The sequence below is a fragment of the Rhipicephalus sanguineus genome, chromosome 5, assembly GCF_013339695.2.
Source record: "Rhipicephalus sanguineus isolate Rsan-2018 chromosome 5, BIME_Rsan_1.4, whole genome shotgun sequence".
Classification (NCBI taxonomy): domain Eukaryota; kingdom Metazoa; phylum Arthropoda; class Arachnida; order Ixodida; family Ixodidae; genus Rhipicephalus; species Rhipicephalus sanguineus.
The window spans coordinates 77,733,529-77,760,465 of record NC_051180.1 but is presented as its reverse complement, the minus strand read 5'-3'; the positions used below and the strand labels follow the sequence as shown (position 1 = coordinate 77,760,465).

Below are 26,937 nucleotides of genomic sequence, written 5' to 3'. Positions count from 1 at the left end.
ACTGACAGTTGATGACCCGCCACGGTGGTCTAGTGGTTATGGTTGTCGACTGGTGACGCGAATGTCGCGGGACCAAATCCCGGCCGTGGCGGCCGCATTTTCGATGGAGGCGAAAATACCTGAGGCCCGTGTACTTAGACTTAGGTGCACGTTAAAGAACCCCAGGCAGTCGACATTTCCGGAGCCCTCCACTACGGCGTCCCTGATAATCATATCGTGGTTTTGGGACGTTAAAGCCCAACAATTTTATTATCACTGACCGTCGTTATTTGTTGAGCGCATGTGTGCATGTCGGCAGTGTAGACAAAGGTCAGTGCTCATCCGTTCAAATGTTCCTGCAATTTGTAAAGCAATATTGCGCATTAATTTGTGCTGTACAAAGTGTAGAGCCTTTTTATTTTTGCATCCTGACATTTTGTTGTTCACTGCATTCACCCATTGTTGGGTTGACAGTATCAATAGATAAGAAAACACACAAGGTCCCTAATGCACACACTTAAGACGACTAGAAGGCGGAAGCCACCTTTTTTTTCTTCTCAGTCGACGTATTGTTCCTGCGCCGCCAGCCTCCGAAAGCTTTCTGCACCTAATGTGATTTTGCATTGCCTCCAGGATCGGAGGCGCGTCTCCTGGTTTTGCGCCGCCTCCGTGATGGGCCCCCCATTGACCTAGCTAAGGTGCGTATGATGAAGTCATCATGTGACGTCACTGTGACGTCATAATGACGATACAAATTTTGGCGATCTGTGACGTCATGGTGACGTTATATAGTGACGTCATCACGTGGTGATGATTTTTTGCATCACTCGTGTGGACGCCGACGGGAGACGACGACGCGAGACGCCGGTCAATTTTCGCGTTTGATGAGGCATCTAAGGCTTTCGCCTTAATAATAAAATAAATAATACCACGCTCTGGTGGCGGTGGAGGGCGCGAACGAAGTTCACGGCTGCCTTGGCAGAAAGTCGAAAGTAAACAACATCACGTTCGCGTCAAGGGCACCGCTTGCTGCTCCCTCTCGCGGCGATATTGAGGTCACGGTTTAACAATACAAATGACTCGCAGCTTGCGAAGGTGAGACCCGGTACCACTTCGAGTTCGCCATGCGGAACGAATGTCGTTGTGCCCGTGAGTGGCTGTGAACGGGTATTCGTCATTCGTCATCTCCAACAAGCTCTTTGAACCGAATACGTTTTCTAGGCACGCGCCACATGTCTGAAACTCGTTCGCTTTCAGTGAGGAAAGAGTGTGCGCTAAAGAAAGAGCTGTTTACGAGAAGCTGTTGACTGTGCTCGTCATTTCAGTCGCATTGGCCGCCCGCCAAGCACCATGAGCGGCGTGTACTACATCAAAAAGCCCTTGGACGAGATCGACACGTCCGAAGGAGCGCTGCCTCTCAATCTGCAACGAATTGCCGAAGACGAGCTAGGTGAAATTCCAGCTCGAAGAAAGGAATCTCTCGAAAAGCTGCGGCAATTGTTATCAGGTAAGCGAGCTCTAAACGAACAAAGGTATTGAACATTGTGATCGTCGAAAGATGTACAATTCCGCCTTTTATGCTGCACTGAATAGCGAAGCTGTAGGAAATAGACCTTTTTAGAATAACGAGCGCGAAGCCTTGCGTTAGCGCTTGTTGCCGCTGCGCATGCGTCACACGCTATCCCATTGAGTACCCAGGTTAATTTACGAAAATAGCGTGTCGTACCCGACGAACTCTAATGCTACTAACCTTATTCTAAAACTGTCTATTGACCCGGGTGGTTGAACTTGAAATATGTTGTTGAAAACAGCTATACGGGCAGTCGTGCATTGTGTTCTGCAGGCTAAACACAAAGGCGCACTAAGTTCTCTATTGTGCACTGTGTTCAGACCAGTCATCCATTTTTCAAGTTGGCGATATTACACTTCATGACAATGTTTTGCCTGTTTTTCGTGCCAGTGTCTGGGCGCTCGAAAGTGTGAGGCGCTTTTGAAGCATCAGAGGGAGTACGTTAGACTGCGCCTGTGACTGAGCTCGCGACACTACTATGTCGCCGGTGAAGGGACAGTAATGCACCATGCATCCTCACGGGCGCACACCTCGCCAATTAAACGTGTTTAATTACGGCATTTTTAGCCTATTCAGACGATACACATTATAACTGTAAATTTTGGAAGATTGTGTAACTTTACATGATACTTGATTGAGTACTGCCCGTCTACCTATGTATGGCAGTGCTTTTCATGTCACCACTGCTGCCTCAATGATTGTAACAGCCTGGGCACCAGGACCAAGAACCTAACTTTCATGGTAAGTAGACTACCCTAGTCTTTTGTGCTCTTGTAAGCGGGCAAGCACTTATGAATGCTTGCTTAGCAGCGAGCGAAGCGTATACTTAAAGCAAATCGTTACGTTGACAACAGGTTTATGAAGTCAAGGTTTTGACGTCACTTCCTGTCCGGCCAGGAAGTGACATCACAAGAAGCAAAAGACGAACACTAACCACTAATTAATAAGAAAAGGACGAGAAAAGGAAACGACGCCGAGAGTGTCCACATAATTGGCATCATAATGATAGTTAAAGAACAGACCATAGACGCGAGTAAATTGATGTTTTTTTTTTCGCCAGTACATGAGAATAAGTGACGAGATATTTCGGCAATCAACACCACTGCTTCCGATTCCCTAGAAGAGGAAGAGTACCTCTGCCCGAGAAAAGATGCTGCGTTTCTCCTGCGGTTCCTACGTGTACGGAAGTACAACGTCGAGGCGGCGCTGCGCACCATCCGGAATTACTACAGGAACCACAGCACGAGCGGGCCCGTCTTCCGGGACTTACTGCCATCCAGCATATCGCCAGCAACGCGCCGGATCATGATGATAATGCCGGAAAAAGACGTTTACGGACGCCCCATCTTCTTCATCAAGATGGGTGTGTATGGCGTCATCTACGAGAGTCACACCGTGATAAGCGCATGACCTGTCGCGAGAAACTAACTAACTAACTAACTAACTAACTAACTAACTAACTAACTAACTAACTAACTAACTAACTAACTAACTAACTAACTAACTAACTAACTAACTAACTAACTAACTAACTAACTAACTAACTAACTAACTAACTAACTAACTAACTAATTAACTAACTAACTGTTGACTGTTAGTGACATGCTTGAAGTGGTTTCCAACGCATCTGTCACCATAAAGCACTCTTATGTTGACTGCGCAGGCGTTACAATAAGAAGAGCTTCGGAAGATGCGTTTGCTGCGTTCACACGCAGCAAAATCTAGAACTAATGCTTCCGTTTCGGTTGATCTAGTATGGTAATTATTTTTTTTTAGTGAAAACTGTTCGCATCTCGGAGGATTAGCTCAGTAGTAGTGACAGTACGAAGCATAACTTCGATTTAGGGCCTAGATGCTATTTATAATATTTACGAAATCGCAACGCATAAAGTCTTGATGTACGGAGTTATCAAATTTGTAACTCATCAAATAAAGAAATCGCAGTTCTAGTTACTGGAACCTGTCACGTGATTTCAAGCGGACAAATTTACTAAATAAGTTTAAAGGTTACACGAAACTGTTGCAAAGTTTATAAGCATATTACAAAACCTTCATTCAAACGTAGGCAAGCAATGAGAAGTCCTCGAAGAAGGCGTAGTTGCTGGAGCCAACGTTGCAACAATGGGCCTTGTCTTCATCAGGGCAGCGACTGCTTTCCTTAGCCGTGCATGCTATTGTAAACGAGTTGTCTATATCAGAGCAATGCATAAAAACAAACAAATTTTCCTCAATTTTCTTTACCATCACGTGCAGTGTATGAGACTCCGGCTTGTTTTCTATTATGGAGTTATAAAGCCCTAAACGCGATACTAGTATTCATTTGTTTCATTTTACAATGCTCAAGAAATTTGTTATGTAATTTGATGGTTATACTCTAATGTTATAGATCTTTCGTACGGTCACGGAATTCGAACGATAAATATTAGGTGTAAAAACGTGCTACAAAAGGTACTCTAACTTCATTTCGTTTTGTACACTGCCACTTTTCAGGTTCTTGGGACGTTGTGGAAACATCTTACGTCGAAATGCACCGGGCATCCATGCTTTGCCTGGAACATTTAGCGAAGGATCCCACGACGCAAACATTGGGCATGGTCATGCTTTTCGACTACGCTAACTTGACGCCGGAAAAAGTGCTCTCCATCAATGTGGGCCTCATTCGAAAAGGCTTTGAGTACCTTCAGGTACGTGTGCGAACGTTTTGAAACACGTTGTGTTCGCGTTAAAAATGGACAACGACTGTATTTGCTTTAGTCAGGTATTACCACGTAGTTTTGATTGGTTAATGGAATCTCCATCTTCCAGGCCTCTTCTGCTGGTCTAATAAGAATAACAATCATATCTAGGGTTTTATGGGCTAAAACCACGATATGATTATGATGCACGCCGTAGGGGAGGACTCCGGAAATTTTGACAATCTGGTGTTCTTTAACGTGCACTGACGTCGCGTAGTACACGGACCTCTAGCATTTCGCCTCCATCGAAATGCAACTGCCGCGGCCAGGCTCGAACCCGCGACTCCGGGTCAGTAGCCGAGCACCATAGTTACTGTACCACCGAGTCAGACTGCAAGCCCACAAAGTCAAAGAGTTAGAAAGTACGCAAAGCTGAGCCGTTAAAGTTTATGTGTCGCAGTTGCAGCGTTAATTGACTGCTGAAAGACCACGCGCCATGCCTATGGTTTAGAACTGTATTCTGTAAGCTGTCTTCAATCAAATGTTTCTCCTTGATTGTGACTAGATCGCTAAAGTCCGGAATATTCTGTGCCTCAGTGTTTACGAGAATCTCTTGGTAGGCCTCTTGCTCCCATATTCTGCAACAGGTTGCGAAAAATATTTCTGACGGAACTCATCTACAACATTGTATTCAATTTAGTACCGTAAAATCCTGAGCAAGTGCCCCCACTTGAGCAAGCGCCCCCATCCCTTTTTCTGGAGACTTGAAATATCAGCCAATGACCGAGCGAGTCCCATTATCTTGTTCCATTATCTTTCACCGTATAGGGGGGGGGGGGGCGCTTTCTAGGGATTTTACGGTACTACCAGTACTGATTGGTACCGACTAAAGGAGGTTAAATTAATTTCAATGCTGGTTAGCGCAGCCGAACTATTGGGCGCGAGGCCCACCACTGGAAACGCCGGCGCCATCGGCGGGACGTGATTGGCAGAATCACGTGGTCTCAGCGGCCACGTCGGCTGCTTTTGGAGCGCTGCCGCGTGCTTTGAAAACGAGTTTTAAAGTTCCACCTGCGCTGAGGTCTGTTCAGATGCGGAGGTTTTCTCGCAATTTGAACACAAGTGAAGCCATTGTAATAGGAGTGGCTGCCTGCGAAGGCGACGAACATGGTGCTCTACTGCTCGGTGCCGCATTGCCGGACTTACGCAACGGAGCCCAGTGTCAGCCTGCACCAGTACCCGCGGGACAAGAACCGGCAAGCAACCATCGGCTACGAGTCATGTGTGCAACAAGCACATTCACGACGAAGACTTTCGCTTCTGCGTCGGGGCTGCGATGTTCGGGGAGTAAAGCGTGTACTGAGACGATCGTTCGCGCGCGCTTCCCGCCGGCTAATGGTGCTTATCATCCGTAGGATGGAAAAGGCGCTAGTTTCTCAGAAAGGTGCCATACCATCTCAGAACCCTCCCGTGCGACCTCTTGATCGTCGGCCCCGTGCTCAGCGTCCACAAAATCGTCTGCAGATACTTAAGTCATTCTTTAGATACGTTGGATTGAAGAACTCACAGGGTCCCTTATACATTCCCCAAAGATGACTGGAAGGCGAAAGCCATCTTCTTCTTGTCAGTCGATGTACTGATTCTCCCCCGCCCCCCCCCCCCCTCCAAAAACTTTCTGCACCTAACGCGGTTTTTCACTGCCTCCGCGATCGGTGGACCTATCACGGAGGCAGTACAAAGTGACGACCACGTCGCATGAATACGTCATCATGTGACGTCACGTTATGTGGTGTCATGATGACGTCATAATGACGCCGCACATTTTGTCGATCTGTGACTTCATGATGACATCATATGGTGACGTCATCACATGATGATTTTTTGCGTCAGTTGTGTTGACGCCGCCGATGCGGGACGCCGATGGCGACGGTCAATCTTCCCGTTTGGTGAGGCATTTAAGGCTTTCGCCTTCATAAGCTAGACGGCATTTGCTGGTGGATGCACATAGCGACCGAGTCAAATGCTGCGGCTGATGTGTGCTGCATTTATGTTGGCAGTAACATTCTTTCAGTCAAGCTTACATCCTCCTGACGCAAACACTATGTACTAAAAAGTCCAAATTTATTTGTACCACTCTCAAACACAAGTTGGGCGTCTCCAGCCCCATGTATTTTCTTGGAGCCTTACTTATTTATGTGGGAAAGATGCCGCGTTGTTTGCGTTAGACGCGACATGCTGCTGGGGTACTCGCCAAATAATGCTGCGAATTAAAATCTTGCATTTTACTCTTTACGTGTTGTTGTTACCCTGCTTTGCAGCTGCTGGTTGCTGCAATAACTTGTGTTTCTTCCATCGCTATTTCAAGTTCATGTGGGTCCTTGTTCACATCCGACGTTTGCAGAGCAAGTCCGGCGAACGTTACTGTATTTTCTTTCTTTTCCTTGGCGTTGCATGCTACTACATGCTTGGCCTCGTAGACCGCTTGTCCTTGTGTCAGCAATCTCGAAATGGTGAAGCTTTGGTCTATGAATTTGTTGATGGTAGAGAGAGCGGCAAGTTCACTGGAATGCAACAGGAACGATAATTAAGGAGCATATTATAAAAGGCATCGCATTTGCTCACGCTTTGTTTGAGCACCAAACGAAACTAATGCAGTGAATTAAGAAATAGAAGCAGCGGCATTTGCTCGCTGAGAAGACCGATGAATATGCAGTGCGAGACAACTTGTCAAATGACATTAAAACGTAGACGAATTTAGACCGAAAAAAAAACATAAAAAACACTGAATCGTCGGGACGGCACATATCACAAAGTTGCCATGGGCGCACCAAAGTCGTAGTTGCAACGAAATTGTTTTTGAACTGCTCTGATAGCGTCCGCGCAACAACGACCGTTTGTGTGCTCATAAATTCTCATATTTTGTGGCCTAAAGTTCAGAGCACGGTGCGAAAACGCGCTCGTTGCAAAAGCGAAACCATGAGCACGGACATACATGCAGACACTCATGCATGCAGAAGCACCATCACTCGCCGCGAAATCATGCGATCGCTGACTTGAGGCTTCTTTCTGTTACGCTCCGTGTACTCTAACGAGATATTTCACATTGCTTGCGCTTAGCGACTGATTACCTTTCACGCAAGAAGCCGGTTCAAGGGTCTGCAACGCGGTGACCGCGAGAAGCGGGCGCTCCATTTTCTGCAAAGAGACAGCCACTGTAGACTATCTTGTGCTTTCTGTTCGTTGAAAATTATTCTTTTGACAGTAAAGAACATATTTCGTTTCGAAAGTACTAACACAAATGTCCTGGAGGGGCTTCCGCGGGGTGTTTTTGTAGAGCGCCGACAGCAAAACCTATGGGGAGTGCGCTGGTGCTGTCCTACCATAGCACGCAATCGAGGCGCGTCCGATAGAGGGCGACTCCGTAACTGATATGTCGGTCAGTGTTGCTAAATGATAGTGTGAATAGTGTTTACAAAATTACGGTAAATTTTAACATGAAAGCGTTTTATGCCGGGATCCACCAAGACTTCAGTGACGTATTTCCGTCACGGAAATGACGTCGAAAAAATATACACGATCAGATGTCAAAGGAAAAAAGATAAGTCAGCGGGCATCGAACCCACAACCGCTCGGTCCGCAACAACAGATGCCTGGCACGCTGTCCACTGCGCCACGATCACAGACTCTAGAGGCTTTGCAAACGCGCGTTTTATATCTACCACTCTCCCGGTCGGCGAGGTGGTGTTGCCCTCTGGGAGCGGTAAAGCAAGGTATTTCATCATTAATGTGGCCTCCACGATTAGCACCTGCAACGCGTTACCCATCCTTCCCATTCGGCGCGTTTTCAATAAAAGTTCAATTTTGTTAATACCTTAACACACCGCGAGGTGGCAACCTTAGCCCAAGCGTCGTAAAAGCATCGGCCTCGCTCATAGCATCACGCTAATCCAAACCAAAAATAGCTCCTTGACGCGCGCCTGTCTCACCTGACTGTAACACCGCGTTCCCCACTCACGCGCTCGCCCCTAGAAAAAAAAACATGGTTGATCCCCCGTCATAGGAATCGGAATAACACGAAAGTAAAGCGTGCCCTTATAAAAGTAACTGAATGTTTACTGTACATTGATATAAGAGAGTTTGCACAATGTATATTGATGTCTGGCAGCTATAGCACCGTTTACCGTGGACACACCCACTTTGATGCTTGGTGGTACATCTCCATCCCGGCGACTAGCGTCCATGTTAAATGGTTAAAGAAACTGTTGTGGTAGCTGCAGTAGTTAACGGTGAAAGCGTAATCAGAGAACGAGTTGTGATAGCAAGAAGAACGTCGCATATTGAACGCAGAAATTGGTCGCCATCCTTCGGCATGTTAAAATGTGATTAACACCACGGCCGCACTAGAGGGAAACGCAATGCGCGTCGTGCCGCCCCGGTAGCCCGGCCGCAGTTTTTCTCGGGGTGAGCGCGTAGGCGGGGAACGCGGTGTTACAGGCAGCTGAGGCAGGCGCGTGTCGCAGAGCTATTTTTGGTTTGATTAGCGTGATGCTATGAGCGAGGCCAACAATTTTACGACGCTTGCGTTAAGGTCGCCACCTTGCGGTGTGTTAAGGCATTGACAAAATTGCACTTCTATTGAAAACGCGCCGAATATGACGAACGTGTAACGCGCTGCAGGTACTAATCGCGGAAGCCACAGTAATCGTGAATTACTCTACTTTGCCTCTCTCAGAGGGCAACACCGCCCCGCCGACCGGGAGAGTGGTAGATATAAAAGGCGCGTTTGTAAAGCGTCTATAGACGTCAGACTCTGCCCAGGCGGCGCTGCGAAAAACACCGCCACCAGCGCCTTCATCGTAGCCCTGGCACTAACTGGGTAGTGCAAGGAGAGCCGCCCGCAAGCGAATGTGCATAGGCCGCAATATAACCCTCCTCTTTCGTTGGTGTCGAGGCGCGGTTTCCTGAAAATCAAGGACCTGGAAAGCTTGGAAAGCTTCTTCCGCCAATCCACGCTTCAGAAACAAAGGAAGCTGATCAAAGCGAACTGCGAGTACAATGCAAAATAAGTTTTAGTTATTCCCGCGCGCTGCAACTCGCAAGTACAAGCGAGCATCACACGACACCGAGTTCGAGGCAAGCCCTCCGACATCCGTTCTCTAGAGCCTAAATGCGTTAAAATCGGGTATATACGTATGCCACAGCGATAAAGTACCTACATACACGATCAATTTACTTAGCTATGCATCTTACGATCAGTGCTACAAAACTCGATTCATCAGGGGCGAATGGCTCCGGCGATTTTCGCTTTTTCATTTGCATTCTCCCTTAATCTCTCGCTTCCTGTGCATTGGAGTGTTTTATTACGCATCCTCAAATGGTCTCTTGATGGTCGTCTTCCGTTTGTATGTACTGCAAATGGGGATACGTGCGTGTCCACTTTCGCGGGGTACAACCAAAGGCAAAACCGTGGCCTCCGAGATAGCTACGGCAACCGCGGAGGACACGGGCGAAACAAACCTGAAGCGGGTCACGACCAACATTCTGCGATTTACTTGTATGACGCACGCGGTGTTAGCTAGTTAGAACCAGAACTCTGAGCCTTCAAAACGTACATACGTCCGCAATGCTGTGTTGTGACGACCAACTCGTCGCGGTGTGCGTATCACGCGTCTCCAGTCTGCCTCTAGCTGCTCACTTCGTGTTACACGACAAGCACCTCTGCTGAGCTTCATAGTCAAGGTTACCACGGTTTTGCATCAGGGATACGCAAAACAACAGCAGAGCCACACATTCATGCCACCGGCTGTGGAGAACGCGGGCACTTCGCTTACCCAACGCGCTCGCAACGGCCCGTATCCAGCGCTCTCGCCTTTCTTCTTTGTACGACAACTATGGAAATCGGTAAAACTGAACGTTGTTATTCAGTCTTTTACGTCCGTGGCAATTCACAACGCAACAGTGCGTCTTTTGCGGAGTTTCTTCGTAGCGTGCGGAGGGCGCTCGTCTGCTGCTGTTTTCGCAGTCGTTCAGGCGAGTGATCCAGCAAGCACTTCACGACGGCTCGGTGGCGCGTCCGACTAGCGGAGAGCAATTCACAGCTCTCGTTCTGAGTGCTAAATGCGCAAACACACGCGATATTAAGCTCAATCGTTGTTTCGCACTCGCTAGTTGCACCTGGTCCCATAGAAAACTGTGCGAGAGAGTCGGTCTATGCACTACTCAATACTTCTCCGACAGGTGGCGCCACACATCTTGGAAACTCCAGAGTCTGACGTCTATAGTCGGTGACAAGCTAAGAATAAAAAGTAAACTATGCCGCTGTCCTTTTGTATTATGCGCGTCCAACTACGGCCGATCTTTTCATTGACGTAACGGTTAAGACTAGTTAAGACGAACCAATGAAAAATGCAACATGGCGCCGTTCGCAACGAGGAGCGAGGTACCGCTGCATCGAGACCGAAATCCGTCATTTCGAATTTCCTGCGGTGTTTGTTTCTTCCAGAAGGTGCTATTTCCTACAGTTATTCGCACGTACCCAGCATCGTCCTCACCGGTCGTCATTCGATGCAGTAGAACCTTGTGACTGTGCCGCGTTTGAAGTGCACCGACGTTGCAGCAGCTCGGAGTGTTTTGCAACGCTTTAGCGCGTTCCGTCGTTTCGGCAGCGTCAAGTTGCAACACGGCGTGTGTTCCCTTCATCGCTCGGATACATCAAGCATATCGCCTGAGGGTCACCACATCGGCGATTGTCGTCGCGTTCATTCGTGTGCAGTGAGGTGAAAGTGAAGTCGGAATGTGCGCGTCTGTGTACGATTTACCGCCCGCAAAAGCCATGGCATTAGCGTTGCCACATGTGCGCGTGTGTGTGTTGCTTGGAGCTCGCGACATGGGAATCTTGGTGATCTATTGTGATATGCGCCGTGCTGTGCGCCTATATAAGCGACGTATGTGCGGACGAAGCGTGCGAGAAAGAAAGCGACCAACATAACCCGTTAGTGCAACACAATGCGAAAGTAAACAAACCAGGTGTGGAGAATATGCAGTGGTGTGTGCATTATAAGAAGATAATTGTGGTAACCTGGTGCGTGTGTGATTATGTGACGTGTGCCCATTGGCGCAGTTGCGTCGTCTTAACGGAATTCAGTTCCACCAGCCCAGAATGATGTGCTAGGTTGAAGTGTCCGTTGCGTAAGTATCGCGCTCGATGCACGAACGCCTTGCAATGAGAAACGCCATGCGAGGTAATCGTTGTCTACGAACCGTGAAATGCTGCGCTCGCTGTGAATTGTCGATTGCATGGATTGTGATCGTAACTGAAGTGACGCCGCTAAAACTATTACTGAGTGAAAAAAAGCGTTTGTTTTTAATGGCGTTGCATCATATTTCATGATATCATATTTGGAATACCTTGTTTTTGTCTAACGTGCGTTTTTTAGCATTTCGCGTGTATCGTGTTCATGTACTACGCAGTGATATTTTGTTTATATTAGAGTCGTGAAGCGTATAGTGCATAGACCCTTTTTTTAAGCGCTTATCCCTTCTTCTGAAGCCTCACCCCCTCACTATGCTTCACGAACAAATGAGGAGGGGGGAGCCGGAGAGCTGGGGCTTGACAATGTACGAAAGGAATGTACTTACTGATTGTGTCCACCGAGATTACCTATGTAGACATTTATATGTTTTCCTTTTTTTTCTTCGAGGATGCACATGCTTTTTCTATGTCCGAGTGTATATGTGTCATCTTTTGGCCTCCTGATTTTTTCATTTCTGCATTTTTTCTTTTTTTCTTGTCGCTCTACCTGCACGGAGGACGATGCTATAAAAGCGCATCGAAGCCTCGTAAATTTTCCCTTGATAAAGATCGGTCTCCGATCGAAACGTTGACAAATAAACTCTTTTGAGAAGTGTGTATCCTTTTCCTATTTGTCTTAAGGCAACCGATGATAGCCTCTTCATAATCTACGTATATATATATATATATATATATATATACCTTCGCACAGATACACACATATATAGAAGGTAGGGGCCCCTCTTCTAGCAAAAGTGGGCCCCCCTGCTGTAATTTCCACTGGGGTGACGCAGTTATGTAATAGATAAGTAATAAATTAACTAAAAACCTGAATGTTCAAGGGCTTAAGGGGTAATGGCAGTGCCATTGCAAGTTGTCGAAGCGAGAAACAATCCCACGTAAAGCTTTTAGTCAATGCCAATTTAGCCGCGTGCCCCTCCTTGGCGTGAACGGCAACGCACGCAATGGCCCCCAACAGTTAAACGCCATGTGTGCAACATGCTTTTATTTCGATGAAACAAGGCTTCCAATGAAGCATGGGCGTCTTCCTCAAACACGATGACAAGCACGGCGACTAGAAACGCAAATGCGGTGTTTACGGCAACACCAGAGTCGAAATTCACAAAGGCGATCTCAGACCACTTCGCCATACTTCACTTTGAGTCACAGTTGCCGTAGTTACAGTAGACAGTGAAGAAAACTGGCGGCGAGAGTTTCGCAAAAAAATTACAAACGACCTTATTAAACGCGAATAATATCCCTATTTTGTTCTGTGAAACCGTGAAACAACGATTTCTTTATTTTAAGTTTTATGTTAAATCTGGCATCCTTTGTTTTAATACCATATTAGATACTGCTCAGAAACATCGCCTTTGAGATGTACATTACTTTTTCGTATAGACTCCGAGATGAACGCGGCGGGGGGTGCGATATAAACAACACATATATTGTTATGCTGACGCTGAACTCTGTGCCTTCACAATTTATTTTATCTAGCTTTGCTTTCTTTATTTCAGTATCAGTGCAGTATTGGAAAATAAGGTTTATATGAGTGAAAATTATTGCCATTGTTAAGGAACTACTTCGTTTGTAGCGCGGAGGCATGCAAAATATGAGCAATGCGGCCTCGTGGGCGGAGCTTATATTTATTCTTAGGTTGTCACCGACTATAGAGTCTGTGACCGTGGCGCAGTGGATAGCGCGCCCGGCATCTGTTGTTGCGGACCGAGTGGACGTGGGTTCGATGCCCGTTGACGGAACTTTTTTTCTTTGCCATCTGATCGTATACATTTTCTCGACGTCATTTCCGTGACGGAAATACGTCACTGAAGTCTTGGTGGACCCCGGCATAAAACACTTTCGTGTTAAAGTCGCGGCCGATCTACCGGGGCGGCACGACGCGCTTTGCGTTTCCCTCTAGTCCGGCCGTGGTGTTTAATCACATTTTAACAAGCCGCGGGATGGCGACCAAGTTCTGCGTCCAATATGCGACGCTCTTCTGGCTATCACACCTACGTCTCTGATTAGGCTTTCACCGTTAACTACGACAGCTACCACAAGCGTTTGTTTAATCATTTAGCATGGACGTTAGTCGTCGGGATGGAGATGTACCACCAATCATCAAAGTGAGCACATCCACGTTAAACGGTGCTATAGCTGCCAGACATCAATATACATTGTGCAAACTCTCTTATATCAATGTGCAGTAAACATTCACTTACTTCTGTAAGGGCACGCTTTACTTTCGTGTTATGCCGATTCCTATGACGGAGGGATCAACCATGTTTTTTTTTTTTGCTTGTGTTGGCTTTGGCTAATGTTGGCTATTGGATGTTATGATAGCTACATTGTCTTCGTTCAATTTCACTCCGATGATTGAGCTGTCTACCAAATGACGGTCCGCCGTGCTACGATAATTTCGCTTATGTGCACTAGAACCTGGATGATATTTGCGATATTTGGCCAGTTATTTTCGAATCTTTCTTTTTTTCTTCGTCTATAGGATTGCATGCCCATGCGTATGAAAGCTATGTATGCTGTGCGAGAGGGGCTCGCATTCGACTTGCTCTACGCTCTGATTAAGCCATTCCTCAAGAAGAAGATGACTGAAAGGGTAAGGAGTGAGCTAAATATCTTGCGACAGCGACTATATCTCTCGTAGGGGGAAATGTGCATGTCACATTTTCATGACAATATCAATACTATGCAAGCTTTTCTTTCTTTTGCTGCTGCGCAGTTTCATCCCTACGGAGAAAATTTTGAAGAACTCCACAAGCACATATCCCCTCAAATTCTGCCTAAAGAGTACGGTGGAGACGCACCCCCACTCGACTTTGATGGATTCTGGAGCAAACTGGAGGCCTATGAGGAGGACTACAAGGAGGGCAATAACTACGGATACATCACGAATAACCACGATTTCGCCACGGATGCGGAAATTGAAAACGAAGTCACTTTTTTGTAATAAAGACTCAAACTGCATATGGCTATAGGTTATGGGACATCGCGTCCGCAGACAAAACGACGCGTGCGCAGAGCAACAGTTTTCGGCGGCGGATATACACATATATCGGTTTATGTATAAAGCGCCTCAGCACAGGTGCCCCTAACCACCGCCGATGCCTCTTTCGCAAGCATAGGTCGGCAAAAATATTGGAACTCACTCAGACCCACTCAAAAAAATATATTTTGCTCTGAGAGCTCACTCGCACTCAGACTCACCAAACTTTTACTCAACCGGACTCACTCGAACTCAGACTCACTATACTTTTTCTCAACCGGACTCATTCGGACTCAAGCTCACCAACATATTGCTCAGACGCACTCACTCAGACTCAGACTCACGGCTTGACCTGAGTCTGAGTGAGCCTGAGTAAGTCGACTCATGAGTCCGCTGGCGTAAAATTAGCTTTTCCGATCATAGTGTAAATGCTCTTTAACGCCAATAGCTCACATAATCGGTGCTCTAGAATACGCCTTTTGATCTCGTACCTTCACATACGAGTTATCAGTGGTTGCGATCCAGTAAGGACGTTTTTATGAAATATGCGACTCACATGAGATATTTCTATGAAAAACATCCCGTGAAAGAGTTTGCGATGTCATGCCCTCCCTCCCCTCCCCCCCCCCCCCAACTCACGCCTCTTATCAATAAACATTGTGGTGGAGCATGAACGCTAGTGCGTTGAGGCATGCGTGAATAGGTTTGAGTATTTACGTAAGCCGATATAAGGCTGATAATAATGTCGATAGGTGAGTATGTAGGGCCATCGGTCAGCAGTAGAAGGTGGAGCTCACTCAGACTCACACAATAAATATATTTTTCGCTTGTGGCTTACTCGGACTCAGACTCACCAATATTTTCCTCAACCGGACTCACTCGGACTCCGCTCACTAAATTTTTCCTCAACCAGACTCACCCGGACTCAAACTCAACAACATATTGCTCACTCAGCCTCCTGCTCACGGCTCGATCTGAGTCTGAGTGAGTCGACTCATGAGTGAGTTTGTCGACCTGTGTTCGCAGGTGTCGCGATACGTGGTGCTGGGACCAATCGTTGTGCTCCTGTGTCTCGTGATGTAGAGATTGCGCTAGCGCTGTTATTAGCAGTTTCCCTTTGGACTCGCTATGGCACGGATGCGTGTCGTTCGCTCGGAGGAAGAAGAGCGGCAACTGAAGGAGTGCCAACGAGCACATAAGCTCGAATGGGCGCAAAAACGACGTGAAACCGCTGCCGCAGAACGTGCAGCGGCAGCCACTGCCGCTACCGGCGCTTCCACCACAGCTTTGCTCGCTTCCGTGTTCACAGTAGTGAAAGGGCTCCGCAATTATTTTTTTTTGTATAATATTGCCTGCAGTAGGACGACTGAACGAATCATATTTCGCGATGACGGAACTGCCACGAAGCAAGTATAGAAATTTCTGTCATGATTTCTGTCTCCTTCACTCTTGCTTTTGAGCACGTCTCTTCCCATCTCATTATTTTTTCCTCCTCGTGAATTTTGTTGGCTAAATATGCACCTTAGTATCGAGCTCTTAATATATAATTTTAACTGGCTCCATGGTTTCAATTACTACTCGCTACTGCTTGGCGTGAGCAGCAAGATAGCGATCTAATTAAAAAGGTAGGCGCAAAATAACATGAAAAAAGCTGGCAGAGGGCCATAAACTATATACAGTGACGGGCTCGCAGAGTGCCAGAAGCTGTACACATTGACCACGGCTGCTTGATGTGGCTTCTATTGACTACGGTTCATGCCTCACTTCACTGTATGGAAAGCTCCGCCTAAAGGGAAAAGCAGTCAAGGGGGATGACCAATGTAGACGAGGATGACATAAACAAATGCTTTGCGTCAGCGTGCACGCGCATATGTGCATATATCCAGGGAATTAACATTCTTTCCAGAAGCGCCGTTTGGCGAACTTTCCTTCGAGACCGGTTCACGTCTGTTTACGTACTATAGCAAGCCGCTAAGGAACCTTCCCTCTACTGTTTCACGCGGCTCCCATAGACGTCGTTTTTCCTGTATGTAGAACAGTGTTCGCAGTCTTCACAGTCGGAGCACTTGTGGGACGACGCGTCTAGTTGCCAGCTTGTTGGATCGTTATATTTTCGTTCACCCTATTTTCCCAACGATGTCTGGAATTTACACTAAGAAATGTGTCGATGACGTGTGGGATAGTTCGGAAGGAGCGCTTCCTTTCAAGTTGCAGCGGATAGCTGAAGAAGAGTTGGGAGAGACATCTGCGAAGAGAAAGGAAGCCCTGGAAAGGCTTTCACAACTTTTGGAAGGTAAGGAACCGACACTCCGCTTCTAAGGTTAAGTGTACGTGGTCTTAAGGCTCTTTCATACCTGCGACTGGCGCCGGTCCCGCGACCAAGCTAATCGAAAAGCGACTGGTCGCAAGTGGCCGCTTCAGTCGCAAAGTGACTGCTTTGGCTTCAGTTGCTCGCTGCTCGATTTTTCAGTCACACGACTGCAGTCGCAAACCGCTGGACCAATCATATGCGCAGAAAGAGAGAGAGAGGAAAGATAGGGAGGTTAACCCGATGAACTCTCCGGTTTGTTACCCTGTACTTGGGAAGGGGAAATGGGATGTAAAAGAATGAAAAAGAAGAAGAAGAATAGTTTGTGACGACAGCACGCGACAAAAAACAAAAGAACAAAGTCATGACCGTAGTCCAAGCACTACACAGCAACATTTTCTGCCAACAGTCACAGTTTGTCATTGAGCTCTGTTGATTGAAGAAACCGCAACAACGCCCTCAGAGCGGCTCGTGTTGAAGACCGTGCAGGCCACGGCCCTAGGATTTTGATCTCCGTGAGAGGGTGGTTGTCCAGCTGGCCTAATGCGGCTGAGAGGGCCGCTCTTTCGGAGATGAAGCGGGTGCACTGACAGAGAAGGTGCGCGACTGTTTCGCTGCACCCGCAGACTTCACATGGCGGGCTCTCAGCCATTCCAATAATAGGAATTTGACAAGTCCACTCCAAGCCATAGACAGACCAGCAGGGTTGAGTCACGTCGTGATAAGCTGGACGGGATGCGTAGACTTCACATGGCGGGCTCTCAGCCATTCCAATAATAGGAATTTGAGAAGTCGATTCCAAGCCATAGACAGACCAGCAGGGTTGAGTCACGTCGTGATAAGCTGGACGGGATGCGTAGACTTCACATGGCGGGCTCTCAGCCATTCCAATAATAGGCATTTGAGAAGTCCACTCCAAGCCATAGACAGACCAGCAGGGTAGAGTAACGTCGTACGGGATGCGTAGTTCAAGATATGGGTCCGAGGTATGCAGCCGTGCACTTGTCTCGAGTCTCGAGGTGCGCTTCACAATCGCATCTACACAGAAGTAGCGTTCTTTTCTGTATATAGGTATTTGATTTGCTAGCAGCGTTGTACAAAACATGAAAGGGAAAGAAAGCGAGCATGCCGCACTCTTTTACAAAAAGCGTGGTGCAGCCTGCGAAGTACGTCGGTGTGCTAAGCGAGTTTTCGACGAGCATAACCTTTTTAATGTTTTACGCAATTCACGAGATATGTCTGCTGCTTCGTGGCATAATGTGCTTGTTCTTGTGTACCGCGCTATTTGAATTAAGGATCGTTGCCGTGAAGCGATACCACCTCGAGCACTGGCTGGCCTGAGCTGTGCTTCTCAACTGGTGCTGCAGTATTTCGAGAAGTTAATGATCGCATTAAATAATTTAAGTTAATAATTGGTTGAATAGCGAAGGTATTCTTCAGTACTAATTTACTGATACCTCCGAAAATTATGACCTCACCGGGCATACAACTTAAGTATTGCTGAAAACATGGGGAGCGGATTATCGTTTATTTTGGATTATCGAGTTTATTTTGTTACTGATATACAATACGGTTCACTATTAAAAGGGGACACCTAAAGATGATAGTAAAACCAATATAAGTGAAATACATCTGCGTTATTTAGTGAACAAAATGATTTATAGTACACATTTGGCTAATATCTAAGCAATAAAACGAATAGTCTGGTTGCTTGCATCGATATTTCAGCAGTATTCGATAGCAGAGCATAAATCTAGTGTTTTCTTCAACTGCAAACCACCCTGCATGTTATTCAGGAAAACTTCTGTACGGACAAGTTGGTCCAAAGACAGGCTTTATAAGGAAAAACACGAACACACAGCGCAAGCGCTCGTCCTGTGTATTCGCGTTTTTAACACGAAAGTGTTTTATGCCGAGGTTCACCAAGCTTTTCATGACGTACTTCCGTCACGGAAATACGTCAGCAACATGAACGCTATCAAATGGCAAAGAAAAAAAAAACTATTACAAAAAGTTCCGTTGACAGGCGCCGAACACATGACCTCTCGGTCCACGACGGTGGCTGGCGGGCGCTTAGCCCACTGAGCTACCGTCAAACACATAACGGAGGCTACATGAACACGCGTTTTATCTTTCACACTATCCTCTCACAGTGCTCTTGCATGGATAGATGAATGGATGCTATGAGAGTCTCCTTTATAACGGGGTGGTGACATGTGTGCCACCAGGCACGAAAAAAAAAAAAAAACGCGACGTTGCTGCGACCGTTCCACTCCCATAGAAGTGTAATTTCGTTTAGCACACCGCGAGGTGGTGGCTTTAAACCAAGCCTCGCTCATAGCATCCATCCATATCGAAAAATCACTCTCCGACGCTCGCCTGCTGTCGCACCGCGTTCCCCGCTCGCCTTGTGAGAATTAACTGCCAGGCTAAAAGGAAGACACGATGTGCGCAGCGTTTCTTTTCGCGTTTCACGACGCTTTGGAGGAGTGCATATCGAGTATCAGTGCTTATTATGTGCTTGCTGATGCCATATTTGCGCGGAATTCACCATATGCGGTGTCCACGTATATGTTAAGAACTTCAGCTACCGCAAGGGTTAAATCATGATCATGGGCGTAAGTCGTCGGTATGGAGATGTGCCACTAGGCGTCAACGTGAGTGCGTCCACATCAGGCGGTGCTACATCTGCCAAACAACAATAGACATTACACAAGCTCTGATATACCAATGCACTAAAGCAATCAGCTACTTCTGTGACGACACGTGTCACTTTCGTGTTATACCGATTCCTATGACTGAGGTATCAGCCATCTTTTTTCTTAGCGTCGTCCTCCTTTGTGCTGGTTAACCTTGCTGTATGTTCGTGTCCAGATCTTTACATAACGCGCATTGGTTGTACGCGTCACATTTTACAGAGGAGGCGGAATTAAATTCTCAGAGAGACCCTGCCTTTCTTCTGCGCTTCCTGCGGGTGCGAAAGTACGACGTGGAATCGGCTGCGCAAACTATTCGAAACTACTACAGAAGCCGAGTGGTCAGCGCGTCCTCTTACCAGGAATTACTTCCGAGCAAGGTGCCTCCGGCTGCTCGAAATCTGGTCATGGTTATGCCCGAGACGGATCGCCACGGGAGGCTGATTCTTCTCTGCAGACCGGGTGAGCACGACGTACTTAGTCTAGTCAATGAACCTTACGCACACGGTATCGCGTCTCAGGAAACGACCCTCGTTGATCATCAGTATCAAACGCTGATTCGACTAAGTTTCCAACGCATAGTATAATAAGGGAAGTCCAACAGGCAAAAAATATGTTGCGTTACCTATTTATACAACATAACTAACCTACGCAAGCTCGATGAATCTGGGACCCAGTCACCAGTTGTTCGCGCAGTACACGTTGGGCTGCCAATATAATAGACAGATTTAGTCGCGCGTCCACAGCAGCTCTGAGGACCCCGCCTGCCAGCCATTTCCTATGTCAGGCTGCGTCCGTAAAGCTCTTGCGGACGCTCAACTAAATCTGTCCAATGACGGGGCAAGTGACGCCAAAACCACTGTGAACAGGCACTGGTTGGAAGCTTTCCATAAGAATAAGATAAACGATACTGTCGTAGTTAGAATGCTAGTTCATTCAGTACAGGGCTAGAGTTGGCTGCCTTCTAGAAGAGCTGCAAAAATTTTTATCTATAGACGAGAGGAGAGGGGTGAGAAGTCCAGAAGTCGACTGCATGAAACGTCTCTTTCGTAAGTGCGCTTTCCCGTTGGTGAGGCAGCTTCGCGAATCATATGTTCCGCATCGTGATTGGCTGAAATGTTCTCTTGCCAAAATGTTTAGCGTGAGATGTTTTTGTGAATACGGGGCCAGCTGCAGTAAATCATGTGATGCGTGCACTAGAGAACTACATTTCAATTCTAAGAATGATATGGGTGCCGATATAGCGAAGTTTAACCCTGCCGAGGATGGCAGAAAACCCAACGTCTTTACGAGAATAGGACATCTGCGCTCATAAGGCACATTAGTTTAGCACTTAGTAGAGTTGAATGGGAATGTTCGGTAGACACTTTTCTGCTGTTAGATGGTCGATGTTCTATAATCTCGTGTTCGATACTCAGGAGGTGATCTCAAGTTGTACTGTGGATCGACGAAGGAAGTTAATATTGGCTTTATTAATCCCTCGTGGCAAAAACAACAACAACAAAGGTGCAAAAAATCTGCAGTGACTATTGGGTATGAAAGGATCTGTTTTGCGACTGTCTCTTGCTGGGATTTTTTTTTCAGGCATATGGATGCCCGAAGAATTGCCGTATGCTGATTTACATCGTGCTTGCCTGCTCTGTTTGGAACACATGGCGCCGAACCCTTCGACACAAACCTCCGGAATCGTTCTCTTGGTTGATTACGCCGAGTTCACGGCGGACAAGATATTGTCCGTTAACATAGGGCTCGTTAGAAAAGCCCTAGGTTATGTACAGGTAGGAAATCGCAGTCTTTTTTTTTTTCATGTGACGCTCGTAGCGAAGAGTCAGCATTACTGCTGGAAAAACGAGCTGCAGACAGCGCGCTGAAAATGAGCAGTTTCAGCACGCTGCATTTCTCATATAGTACTGCAGGCAACGGCGTGCGAACTAGGTGGTGACGCGCATTTTGTCATCTTTTGCTACTTGTTACATGCAATCCTTTAGTAAACGTATTAGCCGGAAATGTTTGTTCCACACCGGTACGAACTATTACATCACCCGTCGAAGAGATGAAAAATTCTTGAACACGAGGTGACGCTGGCTCCAGCCACACCGAAGAATTTCTCATCTCTTGAAGCTTCCACCTTTCCCTGAACTTCTGCCTTTTTTGAATTACCTGTTGTATTAGTTGACGGTTACTGCCATTACGGTTGAGGTTACAGTACTAAAAGCATTCAACTTTTCTACCAGCTGCCGCGTAATGCACTTCCACAACTCATTCGGCTCTTGAACGTGTGCTACCGTTCGCAGTCATAGTCGCAGTAGCCTGGGGGGAAGAGGGAGGGAAAGCGGAAAGGATCGAGGAACTGAAATTCGCTTGCCGTCTCGCCATCCTACAAACGGTAGAAGCCAGATCGACTGCTTGAGGCGTAGGTCAACTCAGCTCGGCCAATGTACAATGTACACGTTAACGAGGACGGGCAAGGCAGGCGAGCCCCACGGCGACAGTCGATCAGGCTAAACAAGACGCACTGTACTCTCTTTCGCCTCCACACACGTTGCCCCAACAGCCGTCACAGCTTAAGAATAAACGTAATCTCCGCCCACAGCCGTCCCTACCCCGGCCTGAGAAAATTTGTATACGTGTCCCATCCAGCTGTGCTTGCTCATTTCCGTGGCTTCAAACACCTTTTTTGTTTCAGGCAGGCCATTTTCTTCTACAGACGTGTTTCTGTCGCTGGATTTCGGCCGCAATATTGAACTGCCTGCGTCAAATTTCAGCAAAGGTTCCGACATCACTGTTCGAGGAACCGTAATATTTTAAGTAGGGATGACGAACTTTTAGTTATTAATATGCGTAGTATTTACATTAGCAGCGAAAAAGCACTTAAATGTACAGGGTTGACCACATCTAAGCTGAACACCTCATTAGTATTCAAACCGGTAAAACTAGAACGTTTCTTATACTTCACGAGTGCAATGCCCGTTATAGAACGTCTAATCATGGTGTCGACAAACACAGTAATGATTTTCCGAATTATGTATTAAACAACAGCTTCTATGAGGTCGTGAATACTAATGAGGTGTTCAGCTTAGATGTGGTCGACCCTGTACAACGGAAATAACCTAGCACGACTCATCTTGCACGGACGAATGGCAGGTGCACCGCATTTCTGAGGGCGGAGCTTCTATTTATTCTTAGGTCGTAACAGACTATAGGACAGTTTGGCATGCGAGCTCCCGAAAGCAATTTCTGAGCCAAAATCTGTTGGGATGCCTGCCGTCTGAGCTCGACTTCTGATACGACCCGCCTCGGGTTCATAAACGATGCAGTATTTGTGAAATGCAACCAACACACTTCTGGGGTTTTCAGGATGGTATGCCGATGCGACTGAAAGCGGTGCACATCGTAAGACAGTCGTACGCTTTCGACATGGTTTTCGCACTCTTCAAACCCTTCATCAAGGCCAAGATGGCCGAACGGGTAAGCAAGTGCATCAATCAACACAGTTTGTTTTTCATATGATGTTTATTTCCTGAAGCCTACGCAGTAAACCACATTCCTATTCAACGAAAATAAACAAACCAGACGAATGTTACGCATAAAGGTAAGCTTTCCGACGTAAACATACGGTACAGGAGTCAAGGCAACTGTAAAACATAAACGTACAGGTTGTAATAAAAAACACAATTAGCACAATTATAATTTTTTTAAAATGTAAAACACCATTAGCTGAATCCGGCTAGGTGACTATTTGTAGCCGCTATGATTCAAAGGAGATGCCAACAGAAGTTATCATCACAATCATCACTGATGAAAAATATCCGTTCAAGGAAAAACAAAATTTAAGCGCGTGCAAATATTTGCTATTTCGAATACGAATTGAGTACGCCGTTTTATTCAATTTCTATACGCTTCGCAAAGTTATATTCTAAGATGTCAAACATTCTTTTCTTTCGAATACACAAGTAATAGAAAAACGCAGTGGAGTCCGTATGAACTACTGCTGTTTTTCTTTTTTCTCTCTCTCTCTTTTTTCCCTTGCCCACCCCTCATGTAATGTCCCCGGGACCCTTGAGGTACGAATGAATAAATAAACAAATAAATAAACAAACAAATAAATAAATAAAAAAATGGCGAAGCTTGCACTAAGTCGCGCAAGGATTGAAACAGCGAAACTGGACGATTCTGAAGTCTAATCTGGTTGCATCTAGGTTATTGCTATAGGCTTTAGCTAGGTTAGTCACGACACGGACGTCCAACGTCCAGAACCGAGCGTTCGCACCTCTCATAGATCTACGGACACGTCGTTGGCGCAGGGCTTCCATTGCTTCGGGCTCTTCTCGCAGCCGCCGTTGCCTTTCCCGTTCATGGCAGCTTCGTATTAGTCGGGCCAAGCAGGCCTGTAGCCAGGAATTTTTTTTTTTTTTTGGGGGGGGGGGGGGGGGAGGGCGGGGGGAGGGAGCACTTGCTGAAAACCTTGACTATTTGAGAAAAACACCTATTTTCATTATTCATTTTTGGTAAAAACGCCTACTTCACCAAAATTTCAGGGGGGAGGGGGCCCGGGCCTCTATCCCCCCCCCCCCCCCCCCGGCTGCGGGAATGGTGCCAAGCCTGAAGGCAGAGCGCAGCTGGGAGGCGCTCTTTTTTTCTCATCATTTCTTTATTTTTCCTTTCTTCTCTTTTTTTTCTCTTTGTTTCTTTTATCTGTATTTCGTATCTGTTCCTTCCTATTTCTTCCTTTCTATTTCTTTCTCTTTCTCGCTCTTTTTATTTTATTTTCTCTTACTCCCCTTTCTTTATCTCTGCTTTTTCTCCCTCTTTTTTATTCGCTTTATTTCTCCTTGATCTTTATATTTATCTTTCTTTCTCTCTCTTTCAGTGTTTCTCTCTCCCTTTCTTTCTATAGCTTTCTCTCTCTCTCTCTCTTAGTGAACCAGTGGTGAGTAGTGGGCTCTGCCCAATGTTTGTGGCACACACCCGTGATGATGGCAGTTTCTTGGGCTAATTGTTGCCGTCTTCCTTTTTAATGCACCAGTGGTGAGTAGTGAGATTTGCCCAATTTCTGTTGCACACACCCGTTCAAGATGATGATGGTTTTCTGAGAGGCCGCACAAATTACGGCTAGCTTAAACTGCTTAGCCGTTAAAAATTTATATATTGAATAGCTGCCATCTACAAACAGGGAAGTTGCTCTAGCACCACACTTGTTCTCCTTCAGCGGAACCACATTGTACAGGCATTTAATGTACTGTGTCCTCGTTTCAGAAGAATCATTGCCAAGACGACTAAGATGATTCAGCATAATGACGTGTCATTAACAAGCTCTTTCTTGACTTCAAATTCATGAGTGACATTACATAGAAATGAAAATACTTACCATTAAAAAGCTCTTCAGTTATACGAACACTTGATGCGTGAGTGATTTTACATACCTGTTTCATTCGATACAAGCTTAGTTTACCAAAAGAGACCTCAGGTAAGCTTCGTGGTTGATGTCGTTTTAAACGTCGAAGCGAAACTTTATATTTGATTTATAAGCTGAGAGTCATTTTTGCTAAATGTTAGCATCTGAGTAGAATTGCAAGTTTTCATACTCGAACACCGCTAGCCTATTCCCACATTTGAGTCCGCTTAGCTTCACGAAGGGCAACGAGAAGGCGTCGTTATAGCTTGCGCAAAATCACCCGGCGCATTTCAGTGATCCACAACAATTTCCCATCTTAGACAATGCGCTTCGACGGTATTCGAATACTGTTTGTTTCTCTTATTTCTTCATGCAAGTATCGATTCCACGGAGAGAACTTCGAGAAGCTTCATGAAGACATACCGCCCAGCGCACTGCCGGTTGAGTACGCTGGCCAGGGACCGCCACTCGACTTTGAGGCATACTGGAGACAAGTAGACGAACAGGAAGGGGTTTTCGTGCGTGGAAACAGCTTCGGCTATGCCACACAAAACAAGGATGACATGGTCGCCAACACTGAGATGCCGCATGAACTTACTACGCTTTGATGATAAGAACAAGGCCATGGAGAAACACGAAACCGCATAACGTTGTATTTTTGTGTCTGAAATAGATCACAATAAAGATTTTAGCACGAAAGTGTTTTATGCCGGGTTCCACCAAGACTTCACTGATAGATAATTGATGCGCATTTAGTCATAAATTCTAGTAACATTACTTACATGGTGTAGGTAGCCTTGGCGAACGGTCCATTGATATTACGCGCAAAATAAACCTGCTCGCGCGCCGTTGTCGAGATAAACACTAGTAAATGCTGAATAAACTGACGGATACTTTCACAACTCAGCCAATAATACTTCATGCATAGAATTCTTCCTGAGCGGGGCCAGGAATTTCATTGTAAAGAAGTGCCTGAGGTAAGCGAAGACGAGACCATGGATACCAAGCATAACATGATCATTCACAGGTGCACACGTACAAGTCTACGTCGATTGAAACTTGCTGCAGCATTCCTGACTAGCCACTGGCATTCGACGTCCTGAACTTTTACAGCAAAGCTGATAAAGTCGAGGTTGGCCGTGTGTCGTAGATAGAAAATGGTCATTAGAGACCGGATTTTAGGTAAATGCCTATTTTGTTCCTTGCGCTCCTATCGCGCCATTTTGATATATCAGCATGAATTAGAGGTTACGAAGGGCTTTTAGAGCCTATTTTTGGCGTTCGTGCCTAAATGCTTACAAGTGCCTATAAATGCCTATTTTCGAGATTGGCACTTATATGAACGCTATTTAGCCTCATGTTTCGCTCCAGGGTGCTGTTAGAGAACGTTTTTCATGTTACCGCGTAACATTGACTGTTGTGAACTATGGGGTTCAACCTAGTCCTCTAGATCAATCAACTCCCGGAAACAACCGCTAGAAAGCAGCGAAGTGGGACCGCCGCCGCGCTGACATGGCGCTAGCGGTTGGCGAATGCGAAACCGTGGAGAGCCGTCAGCGGAAACGAGAGTGAGGACCAAAAAAAAAAAAAAGTCACAGTTTTGTCGCAACGGCGAAGCAATGAATGCGATAGCAACAAATTGGAATGTAACGCGAAGAACGGAAACCAGCTCGAAATTTCCAGTGCGTCGCTCAAGCGCAAAGGATGCACGAAAAGAACACACACAGGATGAGTGCGAACTATCATGCGTCACAGCTCGATACTTGAAGCGCACTGCTCACACATAAAGCAGGACGCACGAAACGAACGAACAGGTAAACACAGGACGAGCGCGAACTGTCACAGTTGTTACTTATTTTTGTTTGAACAGCGCGTTTCTTTTGCAAACGCGGCCGCTGCAGCGAGCGAAGTGACCTTCGTACGCTCTGTGACTTCAGCGCGGACATCGCGGGGAAAGCACAAGACAGACAACCCCCGCTCGTTTCTTGTTTGTGGGGGGCGGAGAGGCTGAACCCACTGAAT

At 46.5% G+C, this 26,937-nt stretch overlaps 2 protein-coding genes across 2 annotated transcripts in view; both read left to right on the top strand.

Annotated features, from left to right (window-relative positions):
* Nucleotides 1-14,489, top strand: part of LOC119393804 (alpha-tocopherol transfer protein-like) — a 32,117-nt gene extending 17,628 nt beyond the window's left edge. Inside the window, exons 2-6 of the mRNA XM_037660970.2 lie at nucleotides 1,305-1,486; nucleotides 2,670-2,912; nucleotides 4,040-4,233; nucleotides 14,019-14,129; nucleotides 14,253-14,489. Of these exons, the coding sequence (XP_037516898.1) occupies nucleotides 1,305-1,486; nucleotides 2,670-2,912; nucleotides 4,040-4,233; nucleotides 14,019-14,129; nucleotides 14,253-14,480 (958 nt within the window). The 3' untranslated portion in view covers nucleotides 14,481-14,489. The remainder of the gene's footprint in view (nucleotides 1-1,304; nucleotides 1,487-2,669; nucleotides 2,913-4,039; nucleotides 4,234-14,018; nucleotides 14,130-14,252) is intronic.
* A 2,161-nt stretch (nucleotides 14,490-16,650) lies between these two features.
* LOC119393803 (alpha-tocopherol transfer protein-like) lies at nucleotides 16,651-25,523 on the top strand. Its single transcript, XM_037660967.2, has 5 exons — nucleotides 16,651-16,809; nucleotides 19,743-19,982; nucleotides 21,105-21,298; nucleotides 22,878-22,988; nucleotides 25,293-25,523. The coding sequence occupies exons 1-5, from the start codon at nucleotides 16,653-16,655 to the stop codon at nucleotides 25,521-25,523; spliced, it is 933 nt and encodes a 310-aa protein (XP_037516895.1). The 5' UTR covers nucleotides 16,651-16,652.
* The last annotated feature ends 1,414 nt before the right edge of the window (nucleotides 25,524-26,937 follow it).